The sequence below is a fragment of the Ascaphus truei genome, chromosome 3 (genome assembly GCF_040206685.1).
Source record: "Ascaphus truei isolate aAscTru1 chromosome 3, aAscTru1.hap1, whole genome shotgun sequence".
Lineage (NCBI taxonomy): Eukaryota > Metazoa > Chordata > Amphibia > Anura > Ascaphidae > Ascaphus > Ascaphus truei.
The window spans coordinates 356,096,165-356,121,620 of record NC_134485.1 but is presented as its reverse complement, the minus strand read 5'-3'; the positions used below and the strand labels follow the sequence as shown (position 1 = coordinate 356,121,620).

The 25,456-nt window shown below is 42.5% G+C and overlaps 2 protein-coding genes across 6 annotated transcripts in view; one reads left to right on the top strand and one right to left on the bottom strand.

Moving 5' to 3' along the window:
• Window positions 1–987: 987 nt before the first annotated feature.
• ALG11 (ALG11 alpha-1,2-mannosyltransferase) lies at window positions 988–6,946 on the bottom strand. 2 transcript variants are annotated; one of them, XM_075592004.1, is made up of 4 exons: window positions 6,653–6,946; window positions 5,140–5,373; window positions 3,259–4,184; window positions 988–1,475 (listed from the first exon to the last, which is right to left on the bottom strand). In XM_075592004.1, exons 1-4 carry the CDS (start codon window positions 6,838–6,840, stop codon window positions 1,204–1,206), a joined length of 1,620 nt encoding a protein of 539 aa, XP_075448119.1. In that variant the 5' UTR covers window positions 6,841–6,946; the 3' UTR covers window positions 988–1,203. The 2 variants fall into 2 exon arrangements, with proteins under 2 accessions (XP_075448119.1, XP_075448120.1); XM_075592005.1 differs by lacking the exon at window positions 6,653–6,946 and adding an exon at window positions 6,248–6,556.
• Window positions 6,406–25,456, top strand: part of ATP7B (ATPase copper transporting beta) — a 107,689-nt gene continuing 88,638 nt past the window's right edge. The window contains exon 1 of one of the 4 annotated variants that reach the window (XM_075592001.1): window positions 6,406–6,534. The gene's annotated coding sequence lies outside the window, so the exon portion shown is untranslated. Of the gene's footprint in view, window positions 6,535–6,789; window positions 7,081–7,133; window positions 7,237–10,669; window positions 10,740–25,456 lie in introns of those variants that run through there. The other 3 variants (XM_075591999.1, XM_075592002.1, XM_075592000.1) reach the window with 3 other exon arrangements.

Sequence of the window (25,456 nt, the reverse complement as noted above, 5' to 3'; positions counted from 1 at the left end):
GTGCTACTAGCTGTAAAGTGTATCATGAGGGAAGTCAGTACTAAAAATACTAATAACAATATGCATATAAATAAAGAGACAGAAAATCAGATCTGTAGTATCACATCATTATTTAAGTTTGGCATAGGCATATTATATTGCGTATAAATAACACTGTTACTCTATAGCCACATTGTAATATGTCAGCCCATGTTGGTAAATGAGGGCGTATTAAAGGCATAAATAGAGATAACAAATATATTAGTACAGAGAGTCTCTTATAAGACCTAAGTCGTTGTCACAACAGGTCACCAGAGACCAAAAAAAAAAACCTTGACGGGTATGCCGTCTTGCAGTCTTAGAAATGCGTGTGTGCGTCTGCTTATCTTATAGTCACTGGACTGCCTCACATAAATCCTGTCTGAAGGGAACACTACAATCCTGTCTACTGATCATATATGTATTGAGAGCAAAATTGGGGAATCTTTGATCCCTCTTGGATCAATACCTAGATAGTCTTGCCACTATCCCCACCTGCACCTTACTTTTATATGTATCCATCATTAAACGCATTTAGGATTATTGTAGGTGAGCGGTTCCATTTATCCTTTTAATGTACAGTTTACATTCTAAGGGGCTTATTCTATTTCCGGCGAAATACCCCAAAATAATTAAATGGGGAATTTCAGCTGAAAAAAGGCAGATTAGCTGCTTTGGCACATATAGAATAGGCCCCATCAATGGTATTTTGTCAGCCTTTCAGAGACACTATAATTAGGTTCAATGGAACAGCATTATGGACATTGGAAAAGAGCTCTACGAACACATACCAAACGATTAAAATGCTTCACGGAAAAGTTTCAAATGGCACTTGAAGGCAAGAATAGAAGATACTATTCCCGCATGAAGGGGTTTTACACAGAACCTGAAACCTCCTGCAAGCGTGTCCAGTGGATTTCATATCATTGCACTTGCAACAAATGAAACAGCAATTAAAGTAAAAACCAGCATTTTACAAAATATTTAATGTTTACCAATACTGTACATTTTTGTAAACAATTATGGAATTTGGAACATGCTGTAACATTCATATTTTTTTTACAATAGATTATAAATTACCATTTTCTATTTACAGTGCATCAGTTGACTTTCAAAATGTAGAAAAGTCAGAGTCCTTACCATACTTCCAACAATAAATACACACGCATAGACTTATAGCATCAGTCATCGAAACAGTTGCTCAGTAGCAGATAGGAAATTAGCTTCAAACTCCTTGTCTGAAAATTTGGTGACAGACTGCCGTGCGTTTTGCCTGATGAGCAGTCTCTCCTCTGGTGACAGGCAGAGAATATGATCCATAGCCAAGGCGTAGCTGTCCTCACTATCTGCAAGGAACCCAGTTTTATGTCCGTCATAAGGAACCACTATGTCCAGCTTAGGGCCTCCCGAGTTGTGAGCCAGAATTATCGTCCCAGCTGCCATGCATTCAACTATTCCTGTAAAAACAACAATATATACAATATTATATTATAGAATTAAAAGCCCAAGCCAAAGTCAGTCATATTAAAACCCTGTCTCTGCCAAGGTACCTTCAACTATTGTATTGTAAACCCTTTTTTAGTGAAGGGGTAATGAATATTTGTATGCAGATATAGAGCTTCCTTTCAAAAACAAAATCTTGATCATATCCAGCCTTAAAAAAAAAAAAAAAATAGGGAATTTAGATGAAAGTTCTCATAATAAATGTAGCCAAAAGCAAGACATCTTATTTATTTATAAAAAAAATTACCAGGAAGTAATACATTGAGAGTTACCTCTCGTTTTCAAGTATGTCCTGGGCATAGTTAATATGACAAATAATATATGGTTACAAATAGTTACATAAATGAGCAGGGTATACATTATATACAGGACATTGCGTGCACAGTTAGAGAAGATGTATATTATAGGCTGGTAACTATGAATAACCTGTTAGATTGCTCTTATGTACCATTTTTTACTGAGAGTTGAAGCAGGTGGTCTCCGGAGCTGAACCCCATTCATTTTAGCTTTGGGGACCCCCCCTGCTTCCAGAGATCCTTCTCTCCGTAGTAGGTGCCAGTAGCCGATCTGCTCGGCTACCAAGGCTTTAATGGTTAAAGCTCCCACGTCACGTAGGCCAATAGGAAGCCGCCAGGAGCTTTTAAACGCCGCCATAACAAACCCCGTTTTTATTTTAAGCGCTATAAAAAAGGGCCATAGAGAATATGTTGCACAACAGAAAAATCAAACCTGCGATACTTATACCGGTGCTCCTAATGCAAGGGAAGAGCCGCTGCTGTGCGTTTTGTGAAACCAAAAAGGAGGATTAGGGCACCTCAAATTCTCAAATGCAAATTTGAGCTTAAAAAAAAGAGAGGGACGTTTCGGCTGTCTGCGCAGCCTTTATCAGGGACATCATTCCCTTTATCAGGGACATCATTCCCTTTATCAGGGACATCATTCCCTTTATCAGGGACATCATTCCCTTTATCAGGGACATCATTCCCTTTATCAGGGACATCATTCCCTTTATCAGGGACATCATTCCCTTTATCAGGGACATCATTCCCTTTATCAAGGCTGCACAGACAGCCAAAATATCGCTTCAATTTTTTGGCTCAATAAATTTGCTCCTGAAAATCCAATGTGCCCCATTTTCTTCTGTTTTAAACCCGTGTCCCATTACATGTATGCCTGGTATCATAAAATACTGTTTAAGCAGTGTGCATAGGTTTGGAATTCTAGATTTGGCCATGGGCACTTTAACCAGCTCACTCATATGTCCCCAGATGTCTGCTTATACCTTTGTTATTGGAGAACAATAGAATCATTGTTTTGTCCTCTTCAATTGAAGACTGCCACTCACACCAATAACATATTGCCACTAAACAAGACATTTAGAGGCTGACGATATAGAGCTGAGCCCTATTACAAAAAATATTAAAAGGATACTCGCAACAAATTGACCCAAAGGTTAGGAAATTGAACCGTTGTGAGTGTCATTAACGGTATACTTTTACAAGTCCTCTGCACATAATGGCCGAATAAGAAAGGGAAAAATAGATGATATCATTTGGCTAATGACAAAGTAGGGAAGTGTAATGGACTGTGTGACAAAAACAACAAGCCACTTTCTCAGACTATTATTGTGAGAAACACCATTAACATGTTATTTTGCATGTAGTAAGAATTGCTTTCAGTACTATGAGAAAATCTCAAGATCATCACTCCACTGGCACATAGTTAGTAGATACTCACCAATTCCGAAGTGCTCATTCCACATGGTGTGTATCCCAATGGCAGCTTCACTTAGATGCTTCTTTAGCTCCTCAAAGGGAATATTTACTTTAAACTCAACGGGAGCTCCAAGATCCGAGCTAATGTTTTTCAGCTCCAACACACGAAGTTCATCTTCTTTATTACGACATCCACCAATCAGGATGAGTTTCATCTTTGCCCTCTGCTCAGGGGTCTTTTTTGATAACAATTTGTTGAACGCCTGAATCTGTAAAGGATGGTCCTTCTCAGGCCTGAACTGTCCGACCGACACAATCGAATGCTCCTCTCTCCCATCTTCTTGGTTTAATTCAATATTTAGAAAAGTCTGGACATCACAAGGAGGATAAACTATGCTAGTGCGATCGCCACACTTCCACAAGACAAGGATATGGTTGTAGGTCCATGTAGAATTAACCATGATGATATCACTACAGGAACCAACCCATCCATACAACACTGCAAACAGGTAATAATAGATCAATTTCAGCCTGCTCAGAACAGGGTTATTAGAGATAAAAGCAGCATTGTTGAATCTAGCATGCTGGTTGCTAACCACAGACAGCATATCTGTGCTAATAGTGGGATAATGAACATAGCAGCCCACACAGCAGCCTCCTAGATACTTGAAGAGAGGTAATGTAAATGCATATCCCATGGAGTCAATATAAATATCAGGCACGCACTTCACAAGGGCTTCCCAGCCTAGAACAATGGAGCCAAGGCTCTGTCCCAGCAAGGTAAAATGGGGATAAAGACTGGCTTCCACAAAATAACGTTTTCCCAAGAAAATAAACTTCACAGGGTGGGATAACTTGATGTTAAATCTTCCAACGGTCCCATTAAGAATCTCTTCCCCAGAGACACCTTTGTCACCAGTGTAAACAACATAGATGGCATCTTTATACCTGGAAAAAAAAAATCAAATAGAAATGTTTACATTTGGCATCAACCCAACATATTTAAACAATGCATTGCAATATACTGTATATAAAACAAAGTCAGCGTTGAAAGAGAGTTTGCGCAATAATGTGGCTTGCGCTGTGATGACAATAAGCTATAAAGTGGTGGTGGCCACAGGTGACTTAGTGGACCCTGTAACCTGCACCCATACTCTTGGGACTGATTCACACATCCTATCTATCTCACACTCTACTACAAAAAGATATGATGACAGATTAAATGTGCCACTTAGCAAAGTTTGCCTCCTTGTATACAGACAGACACAAAATATATCAATAATTCTCAAAAGACAGTTGTCCATAGGATTTTTTATAGGATACATTTTATGCTTGTTTTTTTTTTTTTTTTTTGCACTAAATTAGCAGTAAGAGATTTGGTGTTTGATGCATACATGTGATCTGTTATCACTGAACTATGATTATTTTATTAATACATTTTCTCATTCATGTATTTTTAATGTTTAAACCGAATATTAATTACAGTTTTTTTTTTTTAAGAGATGGGCACTTTACCTGGTGTTCTGGTTCTACAAATCTTAAATGTTTGGTACTGTATTTGGGAATATATGGTATGGTCCGATTTCACACACCTGGTTTTGCCTGTCTCTGACATTAATGGACTCCCATGGGTTTATATACAAGTCAAACCAGGGCGTCTCTGATTAACTCGTGTTGATCGCCACTATTGTACAGTGAGGAAGCTACCTTTGTTTTGCAGTACAACTACATTTATTCTGTGCAGAGCATCTCTATAATAAAACTGGACCTATGGGTATTCAAAAAAGCAAGTATTTTCACAAAGGAGGCTTAAAAAAATAATAAAAAAAACAATATATCTATTTTTCCATATATTCAATTAAAGACAGAAGAGGAAGGATGGGATTGTGCACCCATAACATACCTTTTTTGTAAGGCTCTCAGCGCACACCAAAGGACCCTTTCTCCTCCACCTCCGGCATTGCAGTAAGGGTGAAAAAACGCCACCACCTTTTGCTTCTTGCCATCTTTGCCTATCAGCGCAGACTGCTTCTTTCTTTGCTCAATCCACAGCCGGATGCAACAGAGGAGTATGAGCAAGAGTAGGCACAAACAACTGCTTACAACAAGTCCAGGGATGATCAAGGAGGTCAATAGCCTGGTGAGGAAAAAAACATGGAATAAAAAGATACTCAATTATTCAGTAATACCACGTTTGTTGAGCACCTCACGTGGACCAAGAGCGCCAGGTCCAAGTATGATCTTCACAAAAGGTACTGTATGTGCATTTAATAATTGAGATTTTCCTGAAATGCTGTACACAAAACCTGCACAAATAGTCAACTATATAAAGTATAATACACATTCATAAGTGATAGTGCACGGTCACTACAAGGAGGTGTATGGACATGATTCCTTAAGTTAAGCCCTGAAATGTAACATTACTGTTGGAGAAATGTGCCTGACCCACTATCAGACGTCAGAGCTCATCCTTCAAATACTTATAATAAATGTTCTATTAATACACAGTTTATGGAATTTAACAATTCACTTGTGATTGCTCAAAGTTGAAAAGCTTCAACATCTATTCCTCACGCCTAGACAACTCCATTGCCAGACTGCAACCAAGTTCAAAGAGATAATAATAGGAAAAAAGATAGTGCCATTCACCTTGTCCTGATAGAAATGATCAGTGACTACATTTTATTCTGAAACCCCATGTTTCACTGAATGGGGCACCTGACTGCACACAAGCAGCTTTCAGCAGCAGTCTCACACTATGTACACACCATTCGCAACAACGACTTCAACAAGATAATACGCCTTTTACACACAACTCTCCCCAGAGATTGGAAGTTAGGATCACCCTTTTACACACGATTGTTCCCTCAGACGTTACAGGATGCTCCACCCCCCGAGAGGTGTGAGTATGAAGGAACCTCACACCTTCTGACATCACAACAGGAGAGAGAACGCAGAGCCCTAAACTCGTTCTGTCTGTGGCGTCACAAAACATCGCGTCCACAGCTTACCTCAGCAGCTCGCAGGAGCAGCGCAATCCCTCCATGCCTACAAGCGGTATCCAACCCGGAAGCGGCTCAATCAGTTCCACGTCACAAGTGCCCAGTACACGTTAGGGGGAGGGAGGTTCCCCTGACAACGAGTACGTCACAGAGGTTCAATGATTGGCAGCAGATCGGTGGGCGGGGCAACACAGATCATCACATCGTAATACGTCATCACGTACTGATTCACTGCTTGAAAACAGTATGCAGACGGCCATCTTACTACACCCACCCGGCCTGCGACTGTAAAACAGGTATAAACAGCACGCGTCTTCTAGATCATCTCTGGCTTATTGCCGGAGCTACAGAAATTGGCAGCTTTCGCTTTTTTTCTATAATTACAGACAGGTTAAAATTATATCAAGCGCTTACCCGGCACTTCCGCCACCTTCATTCAACATGTCCGCTGCTTTGGTGAGTGGGGGCAGCGTCACAGTGACGCCCTCCAATGATGAGTGGAGGCGCGGGGCATTGAATGAGTGACGTCCTGCACGTGTGTGACTTGTCAGCAGCAGATAGTCACAAGCCCGTGCTGTGCCAATTATTTGTGTTGTTATCATGATCAGGGTGTTGGATTCTGCCGCGGTGGCTCCACGCAGCGTGAGAGAGTCAGTTGCATATTTTCTCCCCCTTCCCACAGCAGTAAATCAATGTATCTTACGATAAAGGTCACAGGAGCCGCTACTCCTATTGATTTCCTGGTTTGATGGGTCCATAGGTCACTCTCTCTGCTTATTGTACTCATCACTGTGCAGGATAAGCTTTCCTGGGAGGCAGAAGCAGAGGGAGGAGGCGGCTAGGTAAAGTTCAATCCTTTTTAATATTTGCACATTATGATATAAACTGATTTTGTTGTTGGTGAGCAAATCTGTTACCATATGTATACAGGCAGTCCTCGGTTATCCAACGGAATCGGTTCTGGAAGTAGCAGCGTTGGATAGTGAAACCGTTGTAAAGTGAGTCCCATGTTAATCAGGGCGGTGAGCGTTGGATAACGCATTCAGGCGTCGGATAACGCATTCCGGCGTTGGAAAACGGCCCATAGGGTTGCATTGTAAAGCGTTGGATATGCCATTTGTTGCAAAGTGAAACGTTGGATAACGAGGACTACCTGTAGCTATAAATCTATTTTATAAACTGCCCATTTGTACCATTACCTTGCTTCCTAAGCTTGCAGAAGATATCAAAACGTAAAATAAATGTAAATAAATCAAAGTACCTCTGTGTTATAGAAGTTTGCAAAGGGAATATGAGACGATAGACGTTTGTGGTTCTGGTAAAGTATAACGTGATAAGTGCACTTTTGAATTGTATAGTAAAATGCATCTTACAGTTGTCAGACATGTACAGATATTAAGACTCGGCCTCCACACACAAATATTTATCTATTCACCTTGGTTTTAATTAAATACAAATCCACATTTTTGTCTTTGTTTTGATTCCAACAATGATTTACAAATGGGAGCGCAAACAAATTCGCTGGGCTGCGTGTTGAATTATCATTGGCTGGTGCAAAAATTCAGGGTAAATATTATAGCTTTGGGATTTCATTGGGATGAGTTGCTCAATAAATAGGCTGACACACATATTCCCAGTTAGCTCAAGCTCCTACATCCACCACATCATGAATATATATTTATGCCAAAATGAGTGCTACTGAGCGTGGCAAATGTATACAAAACATATATGTTTTGTCAATTTGATGTAGCAGTGGGCACCCCTGTCTTCTGTTCAATAAATAGGCTGGCAAAGAACTGCCGCATAGGAAGCAATTTGAGTTTGTGCTTTTCCAAATGTGAAAACCTCTGACTTTTGGAGGTGAGACAGATACATATTGCGCTTTCTATTTGTCAGTCCCTATCTTTGTCCTGTAGTCCTGTGAAACAGTGGAAAGAGGTGTTTGTCTCTGTGTACTGGCATTAGGAGATGTTTAATCACATGCAGTATACTTGTACAACCTTGAATTCTTTAATGGCTGTTTAACTTAGTTTCCAATCTCCAGGGAAGAGCACTAAACTAATATGATCAGCACAAATAAAATGCTGCTTTCACAAACACACAAACTGCGTGCCCAACTTTAGCTGGTCTAACTGCCTGCATGGCGGCTATTAACTACGCTCCGATATGGGGTTTCGGAGCTCGCTTCCTCGTTTAGGTGAATGGTAGTTAACGCCGGATCTAGCGCTCTTTAGAGCTGAGTGAGTCCTTGTGTGAGTGCAAAGGTGTCAATTCTTCATCAGAACTATGTGATAAACCTAAATATTCTTTTATTTTAGTAAGAAAAATGTCATGTTTACATGTTGTAAGAGAAAATACACGGGAAGATAATTCAACAAGAATATTTTTGTGTTTTAATAATTCAAATTTTCAAGAAGTTATAAGTCAAGTAGAAAAGTACAAAACCTGAATACTTAAAAAATATATAAATATTCAAGTATTATGACTGAATATACTAAGTAAGTTAGTAGTAATATAATAATTAGGTATAAAATAATATATTGTGGAAAAGTAAGCATATAATTAGTAGAACGTATTTAATTAAAATAAATTAACATTGTAAACCATTATTCACTATTCCGCATATTTTCGCTCATTTGTTTTGAATCTACATGTATAAACAGTACAGATTCAGCCAAATACATTGGCATAAAAGTTGAATATTTTGCTTTAACGATCTATGGAAAATGGTGAACCAAGTACTGTACCTACTGGTATGTATTTTCTTCTTTGACATAGACTTAGATTAGACTTTGTGCGTTACACTGGACTAAAGCCAAGTAAAACCTTATAATTCAACTGATGCATATAAAGTAGTGTCTGTTTTATCATATGTACATGAAGTAAAATCCTTCCATAATGTGCCCTGTATCTTTATAGTGCTAATCCCCCATAGTGCCTGTTAATGCTTTCAGAGAAAAAGAATGGAGTCCTAGTAGATATACGGATGCAAGAAAAATATTACGTTCTTTTTATGCTATGATACAATTTCTTGGGCCAATATGAGTATATTACCTAGTCCAGTGGTTTCTCCTTTTTTTTTGTTAAGGATCCCTATGTGAAATTCTGAGGAACCCCAAACCCCTCGTATCTGAGATCAGATGCATTGTAAATTCTTCTATATTTGGTACAATTTCAAAATGATCAAAAAATTGCAGTGAACCCTTTAGGGATGCCCGGGGAACCCAAGGGTTCCTAGGAATGTGACGGTAAGGGGGTAACCAGGCTCTATAATAAAGGTTAAGGCCGTTTGGGTACCTCTGATCCTTTGTATTGGGGTTCAGGAGTGTCAGCTCTTGAGCCTAGGGATTGTCTGTGCATGGTATAAAATTATGCGACAATAAAGAATTTGTGTCTTTTACCTTTCCAGGAGTGCCAGCAAGCAGAGATCGCTGGGCTATGAGTTTCAGGAAGGGGGGGGGGGGCAGGGAGTTACAGAGAAAGTCTTATCAGAATGTGCCTAGCTAGTTGGAGTCCAGAGTTGCTGGATACCCAAAAAATGTACCCGAGAATCAGGTTGAATTCCCGGATACATTGAGACACATTCGGCAAAATGTCCCCTTGAAAACGCTTGCGTGACTCACCGCTAGGATTTCCTGCTTCAGCACAGACCAGAAAGGTAAATGGGGCGGTCATGATAATGTCGTGAGGTAATAGGTATTTTTAATCCCTCTGGTGCTTAAGGGGTTAAAGAGCTACAGTTTCCGTTTAAAATACAAACGTGTGGTGTCTTTTCAGAAATCTGAGGGCTTCAAAAGGCCTTGATTGAAGTTGGGTGTGAAAAGTACAAAGAGTGGGTTTATTGTATGTTAACACCTTTTTGCAGGTAAAGACGGATAAGGGCAGTGTCTGGAGGTGGGTGTAAAATATAGCCCCTGTGACAACGGTCCTGTACACAGGAGACCGAGCTTCAAAGTATTTCTCGGCAGGGGCTGTGTGGATGGCCAGGGGTGTGGCTACAGAAGGTATCAAACGGAGTGACCTTCTATAAATATGAGACTATCATGAGACGTCCTCTGCTGAACATGCTAAAAGTTACATGTGTGTATCCGTGGAACTGAGTCGCACATAATGATTACAGACACGTGAGGTCTAGCAGGTACTAAGAGACAGATATTAATATTTCTCTTAATTTTAGGGTTACCCTGTTATGTTTAGTCTCGTTCTGTCCGCCTTGAGGGCCTGAATGCATTAATGTGTCTCACGTGTGAGTAAGTATTACAGAAGTGAAGTTATGAGTACATTTAGATATGAAAAGGAGTGTTAAACGTCCTTTGGGGGAGGTGTTTTACTCTGTTGTAAGACTGTCAGTCTCACCACTGATTTACAACGGGGGCTGGGTTTAGGTTGTGTTCAATGGGAAATAATTGTATTTAAGTCTGAGCACGTATTGTGAAAATCAGATGTCCACAGAGTAGTATTTGCGACCAGATACGGGATATTTCTAAATCTATGTCATTTGGTAAGGTATAGATTTTCGTCTGTTTTATCATTTTATGAAGCTGTTCTGCCTTATATTGTAACTGTGTGTTTATTTTGTAATACCTTTTCTGTAACCTAAGACTGTACTTTTATATACTGTATATTAAAACAGTTAATAAGTAATGCTTTGGGCTCTGAACGAACTGATTGCACGCTCTTGGGAGAATTATTATGATTCGGACACATTTAGCTACAACTGATTTTGGTGTGTTAAAGTGCATAGTTTTTCTATAATAAACAGGGACATGTGGCCCTGACAAATATTTTAGTCAGATCTTTTATCATATTTGCATAGCCTCAGGTTGTGGCAGTGGATAGTTATGATTTGCAATTGAGTAGGGGTTAATATTAACTTGCTGGTTCCTTGCAGAGGAGGGGGGGTTGGCTAGAGTAGCCATGTGTAGTAACCCTGGTTGCATGTCTAAGTTACGTGCTCACTTTTGTGCTGTTCGTGGCGGTGGTATATTGGGACGGCTTGAGGAGAGATACAACTCATCTTAGGGACCTTTTTGTGGAGGTGAAGAGTGGGGCAGCTTGCGGGTTGTGTATTGATCCTGTAGAGGAGATATTTTCCATTTGAAGGACTTTTGCGGAGGTGAAGATTGTCAGTATTAACCCTTGTCCCGTATGCAGGACGCGTACTAGGATGGTGCCGTACGTGACAGGGGCATAGGGATGTAAGGTATCCCTAGAATGGTAAAGGGTTCCCTAGTTTATGAGGGGATGCTCAGGTCACCCAGAACCTGGTATAGGGGTTCTGGGGGTGCTTCAACCATACATAAGATTGTGAGGATTTTTTAAGGGTATTATAATGTGTGTGTGTGGGGGGAATATGACTAGTAGGATTAAAGTGCAACTTCTCATTCTATTCCCCATAACCTGAAGACTTGGGAAAGTATATAAATGTATGGTTTTATTAAACAGTGTGTTTAAAATACATATATGCTTTTGTGCACAGTAATGAGCTGGGACTTCCAGATCCTATGTCCTGAGTGAGTCACTGGGCTACCAAGTTTGGTGCCACTGTGTCTACTCAGACATCGGACATGAAAGCCTCAGAGGATGTCAGAAGTGTGAAGAGCATTTGGGCAGGAGGTTTAGGCTGAGCACCAACGTCCTGGGAAGAATGGCCAGTCCTTGGACTACCACTTGACTGCCCAGACTGTGTGGAGCCTAAACCAGCGGGTGGCTTCTGCATACCAAGTGGCTGAGGTGCCAGGTGGGCGCATGCCCTTGGTAGATGCCCAAGATCCGCTTGCCCGGCTTCAGGAGACTGGCATCGCTCTGGTTGACTGGTAGGAAATTTCCGACGCTCGGATTGGCTGTAGTATTACACGAATGAACTCTGAAATACTATAAGAAACCCTCGGCCAACCCAGAGAGCAGATTCTAAGCACCAGAACAGCAGCGGCAAATTTAAAACGATCAAAAGATGCTCTTGGAGAAATAGCAGTGAGCTGGCTTCAGAAATTTCAAGGCAGAATATTTTCTAAGTCCCACTTTTCGGGGGCCAAGTTCTGAGAATTGAACGTAGCGGTCGCGGCTAGGATTGCAAGCTGAAAACAGTTCCAGGACGTTTGGGACCAACTCCCGGTCAAGGGATTTGAGCACCTCCAGAAGAAAGAGAACTTCGGCGTCAGGAACTTCATGCCGATTTGAGTTCCAGGACATGACCAAGGAGATGCGAGCTTCCCCCCCCCCCCTCTCCTAAGAACCCTCTACATAAAGACATACAAATAACAAGAGGACACATATATGGAGGTAAAAGGCCGCGGCTTATTTATTAACACAAATGGGGATAGCGTACCACCTGTCCGCGCCAGAATGCTCAGAGCTGTGCAACGCAAAGTGGGCACCCGGAAGTACGTCCCGGTGGCCTACCCCCTCGCTTCAAACCCCCCGATAACCAGCCCCGAGCCACTTCTGGGGGACAAGCACCTACACCCCCCTAACTGCCGCCGCGACAAAGCAATTGGTCCACTGACCCCTCCATCATAATCTTTTCTTCCTTGTCTCGAATATATACTCTTATTTATCTGCAAAATTAAAAAATTTGTTTCCGTGTTAAATTTCTTTATTTTTTTATTTTTTATACTTAAGTCAAAAGGGATGGGTGGGTGGGAAACAGTTGAACGCCAAGGAACAAGTGACAGTTGCTTGTTCCTTGGCTCTATTTAAAAAACTAACCGTCCCAACTGCCTTCTCCGATCGCACACGCGACCAACAGCCTAGCTGGGGGTGGGGGGGCCGCACCCCCCGGTCAATAGCTGTAGCCACCCATGCGGGCTAGGCCAGCTCTATGACCAAGGAGGCGCGAGCTTCCCCCCCTCTCCTAAGAACCCTCTACATAAAGACATATAAATAACAAGAGGACACATATATGGATGTAAAAGGCCGCGGCTTATTTATTAACACAAATGGGGATAGCGTACCACCTGTCCACGCCAGAATGCTCAGAGCTGTGCAACGCAAAGGGGGCACCCGGAAGTACGTCCCGGTGACCTGCCCCCTCGCTTCAAACCCCCCGATAACCAGCCCCGAGCCACTTCTGGGGGACAAGCACCTACCCCCCCCCCCAACTTCCGCCACCAACGGGCCTGTTTAACCCCCTTAAATCAGACCCGTACCGCCATACCCCTTATGACCTCTTCCAAACCTTCCTGTAGATCATTATTAAACATGTCCACCCCCACATCCGACAACTGTACCCTATCTTCCCTAAACCATCCACCCAATTTAAAACTAAACTGCGGGTGACGAATGACCCAACCCCCACATTGAACCAAGAAATTCCCCACCTTCCTGTTTAACCTCTTCCTCGTCTTGTTAACTCTCCCCGGGATACGCGCACCTTTCCAAACCAACCTGCATATTATCTCGGACCAAACTAATTGCACCCCTGGCCAAAATGTTAACATGCGCGCCAAATCTTGCTTAATCTGCTGGAATAAATCAATCGACCGCAATTTTGCCACATCATTACCCCCAACATGAATAATGATGATGTCCGGTGCCCTCCTACCCCTGGCCCTAGAAATTATCAGCGGAAAAAGCCGTCCCCACCGCATCCCTCTCATCCCCCACCACGTTACATCCACCTGCTCCATACTCAAACCTAAATTCTTTCCGTAGGGGCGCGTATTCGCCCTCTTCCCCGCCCAGTGTACCATTGAATCTCCCACGATCCAAATTACCACGAAATCTGAGGAGGCAAAGACATGGTGGGAAAAAGAAAAACAACGGCAGAGTGTTTACTCTAGCGCAACATTCTCCCCTACCAAATCCGGCCTGATGTATGTCCGGTAACTGTTTGACTTCCAGCGCCCAATCCTCCTTATCTTTGCTACCGTGAGCCCTACGCGTGCTGCTTCCGTCGCTGCCCCAATGCGAAAAGAATGTGTTCCATACTGCCCCCCTTCTAACCCTTGCTGCTTGAGACACATCCGAAAGACCCGCAAATATTGGAACCGTGACAATGCCCCCCCATTCTTGTGCACTAATAGTGTACCCCCTTGTTCTGGCCTAATGGCCAAATAATCTTCCAACGCTTTTACTGGACACACCACACTTCCAGGTAAGCCCTTCAACAAGATCCACGCTCCCTTTCCTTTCTGATCCGTTTTAGACCTCCGTACCAGCAACCTCACCAAACCTTCTCCTAAACTTCTGTCAGCCCGCTGCAAGCCACCCCCTCCTTTCTTGGATACAGAAACCAATTCACCTGCTCGCAGAGCTGCAAAAAATGCTATGATGAATGTGGCCTTAAAAAGTACTGCCTCAAAACTGGAAGAGCATACCACGTCTGTGGCCCGCAACAAACCTTCCAAAATTACTGGCGTCACTGGTCTTCTGCCATCCCTGCTAGTTATCCCTTTAACCATTCCTGCTAGCACCTTCCTTACCACAAAACACTTGGACACATCAACCCTACCATTCAGCCTAAGGAAGAACGATATACCCGCCATCTTTCTCCTTATGGATCCACCAGCTAAACCCTTGTCCCTCAAACTCATCATGTGACCCAGCAAAATGTCTACCTCCGAGATCTTTCCTCCCGCCATCCTTTCCGCCTCCCGAAATTCTCGCCAAGCAGCCACATAAGCACCCCACGTACTCGGGGCGAGTGAAGCCTTGATTAAATCAATCACACCTCCATCACCAGATCCCACAAGACTGCTGGGCACCGTTCGCCCTGGGTCCCCGCCCCCGGTGCCAACCTCCGAAACAGCTCCATCTGCAAACGTGATAATGCATCAGCAATGTTGTTCTCCACCCCAGGAACGTGCCTAGCCTTGAAACCTATATTAAGCTGTAAACACCTTAACACAAAATGCTTCAACAGAACCAACACTGGTGGGGACCGTGAACCAAAATTATTCACAGCCTCCACCACACCCAGGTTGTCGGACCAAAACGTCCCCTCCCTGTTAGCAAACTTGTCCACCCAAAGATGTACAGCCACTAGTAAAGGGAAAAGTTCCAAAAATGTCAGATTCCTGATAAGCTGAGTCCCTCGCCAATCCTCTGGCCATTCCTCCACACACCAAGCTCCATTAAAATATGCACCAAACCCTACTGACCCAGCCGCATCCGTAAATAGCTGCAGCTCAGCGTTCCGCGCTGGACGCCCCCTCCACAACGTCCTCCCATTGTAACTCTGTAAGAATTTTAGCCACACCGCCAAATCCTTCCGAATATCTGTTGTGACCCGAATGAAGTGGTTGGGACGCCTTACCCCCGCTGTAGCTGCTGACAAGCGCCTGGAAAACACCCTTCCCACAGGCATAATGCGAGCTGCAAACACCAAATGGCCCATCAAAACCTGAAACTGTTTTAATAAGGCCTTCCTATGAAGCATGAAATCCTTTATCATACTCTCCAAAACAACTAACTTCTCAGGAGGTAACCTATATTCCCTGTTCACTGAATCAATTACTATGCCCAGAAAACTGAGAGTGGTTGTGGGTGCCACTGTTTTTTCATTCGCCAAAGGAACCCCAAATTCGCGCGCCATGGCTGAAAATTGAAAAAGCCACCTTGCGCACAAATCAGACCCCTGTGGACCAACGAAAAGGAAATCATCCAAATAATGTATGATCCCTGCTACCTGCACCCTTTTGCGGACCACCCACTCCAAAAATGTGCTGAATGTTTCAAAATAAAAACAAGACAATGCACAACCCATAGGTAAACAAAGGTCAACAAAATAACGCCCTTCCAACATACAGCCCAATAAATGAAAACAATCTGGATGTACCGGCAAGAGTCTGAAAGCTAACTAAACCCAACGGTGACACCCTAAGATTTTTCAGGGGCGGGGAAAGGAAAGGACCCGCCATTCTGCCCAACTCAATCTCTTTATCAATTTTTTCTTTTGCCACATCCCCATTCAACCTGACCGATTTCAAATTCCTCTCGCCCCCCCGATCCCTCCTGATACTCAAAGGGGATCCTGAATCCTTCCCTAAACCCCTCTCGTAATAAGCTAGCTGCCCGTCTATTGGGGTATTTTTCCAGCCAAGGCGCCATTGCCTCTGCTGAAACTGGCGTTCCCGCCTTCCTGAACAGCCTGCTGTCCTGCTCCCTTGAAACCCTTACTATCTTTCTTAAAGCACTTTGATTTGGGATGCTGACCCCCACACCCAGCGCAAGTATGCTGGAATCTACAATTCTCAAATCTGCATCTTGACTCGTTGTAACCCCAACATACCCCCGACTGCTTCCCACCTGCACGCCCTCTCCCTGATGTGCGCACCTGAAAATGCTCCCGCCAGACCCCTTTGAGGCTATTTGACCCGCGAAAGGATGACCCCCTTCCCCCTGAAATATGCTCCAAGTACAAATCCACATCCTTACAATTCCATGTAACCACACCCTTATTAGCTTCCATACTCTGCCTAAACTCCGCATCATAGGCCCACCATCCCATACCCCCGTGTTTCTGAAACGCTTTTCTAATCGTATCCTGATACTTAAAAAGCGCCGAGCATAATTGCGGATCCTTTTCCCCCGCAACGCCCGCCAAAATCCCAAATGCCTGCGACCAATTTCTGAACGTGCGAGGAAAAAGACGCTTTTCCACATCCTCCTTTTTAGCCTCCCCCTTCTTTTCGGATTTAGCTACCGCTTCATTGTACCCCAGAAGCAATGACAAAATCTCAACGTAATTACCCGCCCAAATCTTTTCCTTTACTTCCTTTGACAAATGCACGCCTAAGGAACGTGATATGGTCGTACATGAATCCCCATAGTCAAACAGTTGAACGCCAAGGAACAAGTGACAGTTGCTTGTTCCTTGGCTCTATTTAAAAAACTAACCGTCCCAACTGCCTTCTCCGATCGCACACGCGACCAACAGCCTAGCTGGGGGGGGAGGGGGTCAATAGCTGTAGCCACCCATGCGGGCTAGGCCAGCTCTATTTCGGGCTGAGTCCCGGTCAACTAAAGACTTTTTCTTTGCTTATTTCAACTAGGAAAGGCTAGTTCTTTGCCCCAGACCCCCAGTAAGTGTGTCTTTCTCATGTATTTCATGTCTCACAGTGTGTTTGCCTGTTTAAGTGAATAAATTACAATTTATTTCATAAACTCGTTTTGCTCAGTGTTATGATCCCGGTATAAAAGGTGTAAATGCCTGGTCTCCCGTGACAAGGAACCCTCGTTGAAAAACACTGGCATAGTCCTAGACAGATTCAAGGGGATGCTACTTTTGAAAAACCCAAAGTAAATCCGCTTTCTATTTGAAAAAGGCAGTTATGTAAAAAAAGACTTTTTGCCTGCATGTGTTTAGAGCACAGATAATTGTATAAGCCTTTTTAAAATTAGCTCAAGGGGTTTACATGCTCTGAATTTTTTTTTTAATTCAGGCACAAGAACAACATGCCAAATATCCAGAAAAGTCATATGATATATTTTGCCTTCGGGTAAATTACAAGCAGCCAAACTCAGAAGAGGTGTACTAACGGAAAGCTAAATCTTAAGTACGTTCCAAGTTTAAAAGGGCACTCTAGTTGTGTTCCACTGGTAGGAAAATGTTGTAGGTGCAGAGTAGAGGAGAAAAACTATATAATTATTCATCCAATTTAATTTCCATCTAAATAGATCACTGTGTCTAGGCTAGCGTTGGCTCCTTGAGAAAGGCAGTATTATACTGCCGGAACATCGGTTTTCTAGGCACATTAAACCTTTGTTGCTGATTAAGACCGTGTGCCTGCTTCTTTACTACCTACTGGACTACTTTGGGACGTCAGGAGCTCCCTGTAACCAGTGCACCGGCAGCTAAGTACCCTCCCTTTACCAGTGTGACAGAGTGTGTGCACTACCCTCTATCTAGGCTAGCTATGGGTCATAATACACCATATTAATGGGCAGATAAACAGTTGGAAATGGGGGTTCAATCCTCACCTTTGCACTGTAGTTCTTTCAGGGAATTACATTATTTCTGTTGGAGGCTATATAGAAAGATAGAATTTGACTGCAGATTAGAACCACTTGTCTGCCCATTCTCCTATCTGCTGTTAAATCTCAGTCCCTATTTGATCCTTTGCTTTCTTTCATATTCAGGAGAACCTTACGTCTACCCCAAGTATGTTTAATCCCCTCACTGTATTAGCCCCTACCACCTCTGCTGGGAGGATATTCCACGTATCTACCACCCTTTCCGTGAAGAAGTAAAGTACTTCCTCACATGTCCCCTCAGCCTGCCACCCCCCAGCTGCAGAGAATGACCTGTTGTTCTGAAGCTCCTTTCCTTTGAAATATGCTGCGCTGCTGTACTGTGTTGAAACCCTTTATGTATTTGAAAGTTTCAATCCTATTTCCCCTCTCCCTTCTATTCTATAAGCCGTAAATATTAAGATGTTGTAGTCTTTCCTGACGAGTCTGTGCATAATCTATAGCAGGGATGCGCAAACATTTATGTTTGCACCCCACTGCCTGCTTGCGCCCCCCATTTACCTTTTCTCCGGCGTCAAATCGTCATTTGACGTCACGACATCATGTGATGTCTCGTTGCCATGTGATGTTGCGTTGTCATGGCGACACGTCGCCAGAAGGTAAGAGACCTAAAGAGGACTTACGTGTCTCCCTGCATTTTATTTAAATGTTGTGGGGAAGAGCGCGCCCCTAGTTGGCGCTCCCCTGATCTATAGCATAAACCTCCAATTTATTTATGTTCTTACAGAGATATGGTCTCCGGAATTGAACACCACAGTACTCTACATGAGGTCTCACCAATGATGTATAAAGTGGCATCACCCCTCTCCTCTTTCTGCTGCTAATATCTCTCCCTATACAACCCAACATCCTGCTGACTGTCCGCGTTGCTTTGTTACATTGCTCGCCTACTTTTAACTGCTGAAATAATTCTATAATACGTGACAGTACAATGCCATTAATCCTGCATTCTGACTTTGGATTTTTGTCACCCAAGTGCATTATTTAGCACTTTTTGACATTAAATTGTAGTTGCCACACTCTTGACCATTTCTCCAATCTACCTAAATCATTAGTCATTATGTTACTTCTTGGTTGACATGTAATTTGTGTCTTGTTCTTGTGGTCCATGCTTTACACCACCCCACACACTTTTTTTTAGCATTGCACAATAGTTCTAGGGGGCTGAGCTTGCTCTTTGCATCTAAGAGAGGTGTTGGGTTGTGTGAGAACCGAGGTTTTCCTCTCTCACATGGATGCGTCTCACTCTTGCGCAGGGATCTGTATGCTGAGCTTGCTTTTAGTTTAAATATCTCTAAAGGGCAGTGGATAAATGGTACAAAGGCGTACTCTGTATCACTATTTTATCATTCAAAAATAACTTTTCACTCATTTTCCCAAAATAACATTTTTGGTTTTAAATCCAATCTGTGATGGCATAGTTCTACTCTAAACCTTTCAAAAATAGTATTTCAGATAAATGTTTTCATGTCGAGAATAATTTTGCTCTAATGCATTGAAGCATCTTACCGTACCTGCCTGGACAATGTGGTGGGCATGGGTTACAAAAGTATAAGAATGCTGTCCTACACAGAGCAGCATATATACTGTAGCAAGGTGTAAAATAACTGATGTGTTAAAGCTGCAGTTCAAGCGGTCGTTTAAAAAAAAAAAATATATATATATATATATATATATTATTTTTTTCATTTAATATGAGTTGCTGATCAATCCGATCTCCTGTAATCGATCGCTGAAATTCGTCTGGGGGGTTCACTAAATGCATCTTGGGTAATTTTCTGCTGCACTGACAACCAAAGTTCTGGGAGGAAGATCATGTGAAAAAGATGATAGTGGGATACCGCTCAAGCCTAAATATCAAATAGTGTATGGTATGAACCTGGTGCAAGGGGAAAATAATATATGAGAAACTACAAACAAAGTGACAAGGTCACAGCAGTCTCCTATTCATTGCACTCAAGGTAGTGATCGTAATTAAATATATTAAGATATAATATCCACAAGAGGAACTAATAAGTCCCGGTTAGTATATTGATTAGTACATAAGGATATAATATCCACTAGAAGGCTTGTATGTCCAGAGTAATAGGGTATTGGCCAAAGGAGAAGACCATATACCTCCACGGATAAATGTCTAATAGCCAACAATGTGGCAAAGACATCCAGTGGTAAAATACTAAAACAAAAAACTTTTCATAATAAGCAACAAATACGCCGAAAGACAAGTGACAAAAATATGTGTGTGGATAAAAAAATAATAATAAGCCCCTGTAAGGGAAGCGGGTGGGAGGTAGGTAGCAACAACAAAAATGCTAATGCAAAGTATAATGGTAGTGGCACAGTGTGCAAATATACTACTAAGTGCAGCTACCAGGCAGAGTGGTAGCACTGTTGGTCTCAGTCAAATGGTAAATATATCGGGGGTAGGGAAGCACAGGTGAATGGGTATATGCCTCATGATGAAAGGGAAATGTCAGATAAGTATCAGGTAGGTGAATAGGTATGATATTAAGACCAGACATTAATATGCATGAATAGCCACTGACAGAAGCTGAAATCCCATAGTGTGCCAAGAGGAGAATGGTAACATCATAAGCATAATGTCAAGAGTAAATGCATCACAGATGATGAACCCCATATACAACCGTGCTCCTATGATGTAGCCAGACTGCTACTGCTACCGAAACAGCTGGCGAGCTCCACAGTTGGACCCGCTCACGGACACCATCAGAGTGACGTCATATTACCCCAACGCGCGTTTCGTGTGATGCTCACACTTCAGGGGGGAGGAGCTAGTGAAGTTGATGTCTGTATCCCAATTATACCCATGGCTGGAAGAGGGGTGGGGCAGAAGTGTCCAATCAGTACATGCGCTGTTTTGATAGAATAATCCACCGGCTAACGCAATTGAAGTAAACAATACAAGTGGAATATAATAAAATGATAAGAGGTGCATAGATATGTACAGCTGTGTGTATATATGTATGTATATATATGTGTATATATAGAAGAGGAAAAAAACAAAAAACAGGCGCACTGATCGTGTAGTAAAGTTAACAATTTTATATGGGACTGGATAAAATATGAACTGTACACTCGCAAACGGAGAAAGGTTAATCGCATGTATGAGATAAATACTCAATCGCCAACAAGTGAAGCAGGAACTCGACTGCAACTCCGGAAGTCGCCTTTGTGTGACGAAACGGGTAGGGCTGGCGACGTCATCGCGTTTGGATCTGTGTACGCGGAGGTCTGGGTGTCCCTGCGCTTCAGCTGGCTGCACTTTTGAGTGCTGGCAACCATCTAATGCAGGTGCAGAGGACATGAAGGCATTGAAAGCCCCTCTATTTTGCCGGCAACTCGCGACAGGAGTGTGCGGTGGCTGCAGGCAGTGTTTATCTACTCTGCCAACCTGGGACTCCCCCTACCCTCGCAGATGACCACATTAGAGATTTCTCTCCCACGAATGGTTCTTTTTTAAATCCTGTAAGTGCATTTCTTATGGGTGGCTGAATTTTTAAATAAATGTACCCTTACTTTTAAACAGTTACGTGCTATGGAGCTTGCGCTTTTGTCTGTTTTTTGTCCATAGATCCAAAGTGGTTGGCTATACCACTCTCGTCAAAGCTGCAAAGACGCTCCCTGGATCTTTAACTGGGACTGTCATCTTTCTGGATTTATTCCTTTTTTTGAGTGGAACATTTATTTTGGACATTTTCCATATCACTATCACGTTTTGGTTTGTAGATTTAATTAGTTTAAAATTGTGGTAAAGTATTTTTTTCTAATATGTTATTATAATTTTATTATTTATTGTTATTAGTGTCACTCTATATCCTCCTTAGCGCTACATAATTTTTGTGTTGTTTTTGATATATATATATATATATATATATCTCAAAACGCAGCATTGCAGATACATGAAGCTCAGGGAAAACAATAAAGCTGACAAGATGCATCCACAAAGGGTCACATCGTAGAGGACAAGGCAAAATCATGGTGTGCAATAGAGGGCAGAGTGATACATTTGAAATCCACCACAGGTGCAGTGTAATACATTGGCTGCAAATACAGTACAGCTCCATGATGAATGTAGGTGATGTAGGATTGTACTACACTAGTTGGCCCGCCCCGAAGGACAAAACGGGTCTCTAAAATTAGGCTATATCCCTGGAAGATCATGTGACCAGGCAGGCACTAGATTCCATTGGTTCACTGCTAGAGAGGGCAGGGTTCAAGAAGGTGATGCTGTTTCAAAAGGGGAAGGGGATGTGACTTTGTATGTGGTTGCTATAGGAACAAAAATGCTTGTTACATTATAACAGGGGTGCGCAAACTGTGGGGGGCGCAGGTTTTACAGAGGCTCCGCGCGCTTCCCGAAGGCACTTAAATTAAATGCCAGGGAAGCGGCGAAGACCTCTGTAAACTAAATGAAACTGCACTTACCTTGGCTCAGACGGCTTCTGGAGATGCGGCGCCGAGGTAAGAAGGGGGGGGGGGGGGCGCGTGGAGGGGCAGCCAGCAGGGGGGCGCAGGGAAAAAAAAGATTGCGCTCCCCTGCATTATAATACATTAAAAATGTCTTTACATATTTAAGTAGGGTTTGGTCTAGAAAGTCCCACCTAATCCTGTCGAATGCTTTTTCCGCATCCAAGCTCAACAGGATGGCCTTTGTGGATGAGAGATGTACATGGTCGATTATATCTATAATTTTTCTAGTATTGTCTGAGGCCTGTCTGCCGGAAATAAACCCGACTTGATCTATATGTATCAGGCTTGGGAGTATGGGGGTCAATCTATTTGCCAGAATTTTGCTGAACAGTTTTAGATCCGAATTAAGGAGGGCTATGGGGCGATAATTACCACACTGTAGTGGGTCTCTCCCCTCCTTTGGTATGATTGCTAAATTAGCTTTAGACATAGATGGTGGGATGACTGTTCCTTCCAGAAACGCATTAAACATATCGAGTAGATACGGGGCCAGGACCGCCTTAAATTTTTTGTAATATTGATTGGAGAATCCATCTGGGCCTGGCGTTTTGTTGGGTTTTAATTGGGCAATTGCATCTATCAATTCTTCTAGAGAGATTTCTTTATTTAGATCTGAGAGGTTACTTTCCGAAAGTGTCAGAAGTTTACACGCCTCCAAGTATGTATAGATAGCCTCTGCATCTGATGATTTATTTTTGGGAAAATTTAGGTCCATCCCAGGAGGAGACTCAAACCCTATAAACATAAAGAATGGTACTCGACAGGGATGTCCCTTGTCTCCGCTTCTGTTTGCTCTCTCTATTGAACCCTTGGCAGCAACAATTAGAGACGAAAAAAACATAAATGGAATTGTAATAGGAGAGACAAACTACAAAATATCCCTATTTGCCGACGACATTATCCTAACTCTCGCCAACCCCTTGATTTCACTCCCGAATTTACATTCACAACTAGATAAATTTAGCAAAATATCGGGATATAAAATCAACATGGATAAGTCGGAAGCATTGAACCTAACCCTATCGGATTCTGAAATCAAATTATTACACGCAAATTTTAAATATAAGTGGAACTCCACAAAGATCAAATACTTAGGAATCCAAATAACAAGGGAGTATAATACACTATAGAAACATAACTATCCACCATTATTTGAGAGGCTAAAAAATGACCTCCAGAGCTGGAACGAATACCAGATATCTTGGTTAGGAAGAATAGCCACGATCAAAATGAATATCCTACCAAGGCTCCTGTATTATTTCCAGACTCTTCCTATAGATATTCCAATGCCGGAGCTTAAAAACATACAAAACAGAATTTTCCAATTTATCTGGCAAAATAAAAGACCCAGGGTAGCTAGATCTATTATGCTAGCCCCAAAAGATTGCGGAGGCTTGGCAGTCCCGGATATCATTAAATACTATTTGGCGGCCCAACTCAAACAAGCAATAATTTGGAACAATGATCCAGCCACCAGTTGCTGGGCGGGACTTGAGTCTACTTATACAAGACCTCTCTCTCTCCCGGCTGCTATGTGGACCGAGAGGGGAGGAGAGACCTTCTTAGAAACATTAAAACTGGGAGCAATGAAATGTACATGGCGGATATGGTCTAGAAATAAAAATAAATATGGTCTGACAGCCAGTCCAACACTACTAACCCCTATATTCTATAACCCTGAATTCTCCCCAGGCTGGCTACCACAGAGACTCAATAAATTTAAGACGTTAAAGCTGATGGTAGCTGACGACTTTGTAGATAACGGTATAATTCTACCACTCCAAGCGCTGGAGAAGAAACACAAAATCATAAATATACCAGTGTTTGGTTACCTCCAAATTAAGCATTACCTGCAATCAGTCTCCAAAGATTCGGCATTCAAAGATTTAACAAATTTTGAAAGACTGTGTAGGAAAGGATATTACTGTAAAGGACTGATTTCGGAGATATATCTGGGTCTGGCGCGATCAGCGGGTTGTTCCCAACATAGCTATATGATCAAATGGGCAGAAGATTTGAATACAGAGATCGATAGAGAAGACTGGGAGGACATTTGGGAGGTAGCTGCAAAAACGTCAATCTGTACCACTATCAAAGAGAATATTTATAAAATTCTATTTCATTGGTACCTAACCCCGAGTAGGCTGGCTAAGATCTTCCCCGGGTTCCCGGATTTGTGCTGGAGGGGATGCGGGCAAAAAGGAGATATGGTTCATATTTGGTGGAGTTGCCCAAAAATTCAGGTATTCTGGGTCATGATACAAAGATTGATCAGAGAGTACTTGAGGGTGGAGGTTGAGGTGGAACCGCTGACCATGGTGCTGGCCAAACCAATAGATGAATTAGGAACGGCAGAAAGTAAGATGATCACTCATGTACTGACAGCTGCCCGCTGTGTTATTGCGGCTGCCTGGAAAAAGGTGAATGCGCCTTCTAGGCAGACTGTCTTACGGAGACTAAGGGAAATAAAGATGATGGAGCTCCTCACAGCACAGTTGAACCAGAAAACTGACAAATTTCACAAAATTTGGGAAATATGGCCAGGAAACTAGGGAAATATATATAAATATATATCATTTATATAAATAAATACAGAAATACCAGACAAATGGGCTCGTCCTACCCCCCCCCTTCCACCCCTCCCACCCTTCTTTTTCTTCTTTTCTACGTTCTTCTCTATCCTTTGTTAAGCTCATGAGAGACGCGTGTTATATCAATTATTTTATTTCAGATGACGAACTGTTAATGCTCTTT

What these genes read in the sequence shown, in the direction of transcription:
- ALG11 (XM_075592004.1), bottom strand. Translation starts at nt 6,840, where the DNA reads ATGATAACAACACAAATAATTGGCACAGCACGGGCTTGTGACTATCTG. An exon ending in GAAGGTGGCGGAAGTGCCGG is followed by an intron (nt 5,374 to 6,652) that starts GTAAGCGCTTGA and finishes TTTCCTCACCAG; the next exon opens with GCTATTGACCTCCTTGATCA. An exon ending in CTGAGAGCCTTACAAAAAAG is followed by an intron (nt 4,185 to 5,139) that starts GTATGTTATGGG and finishes TTTTTTTTCCAG; the next exon opens with GTATAAAGATGCCATCTATG.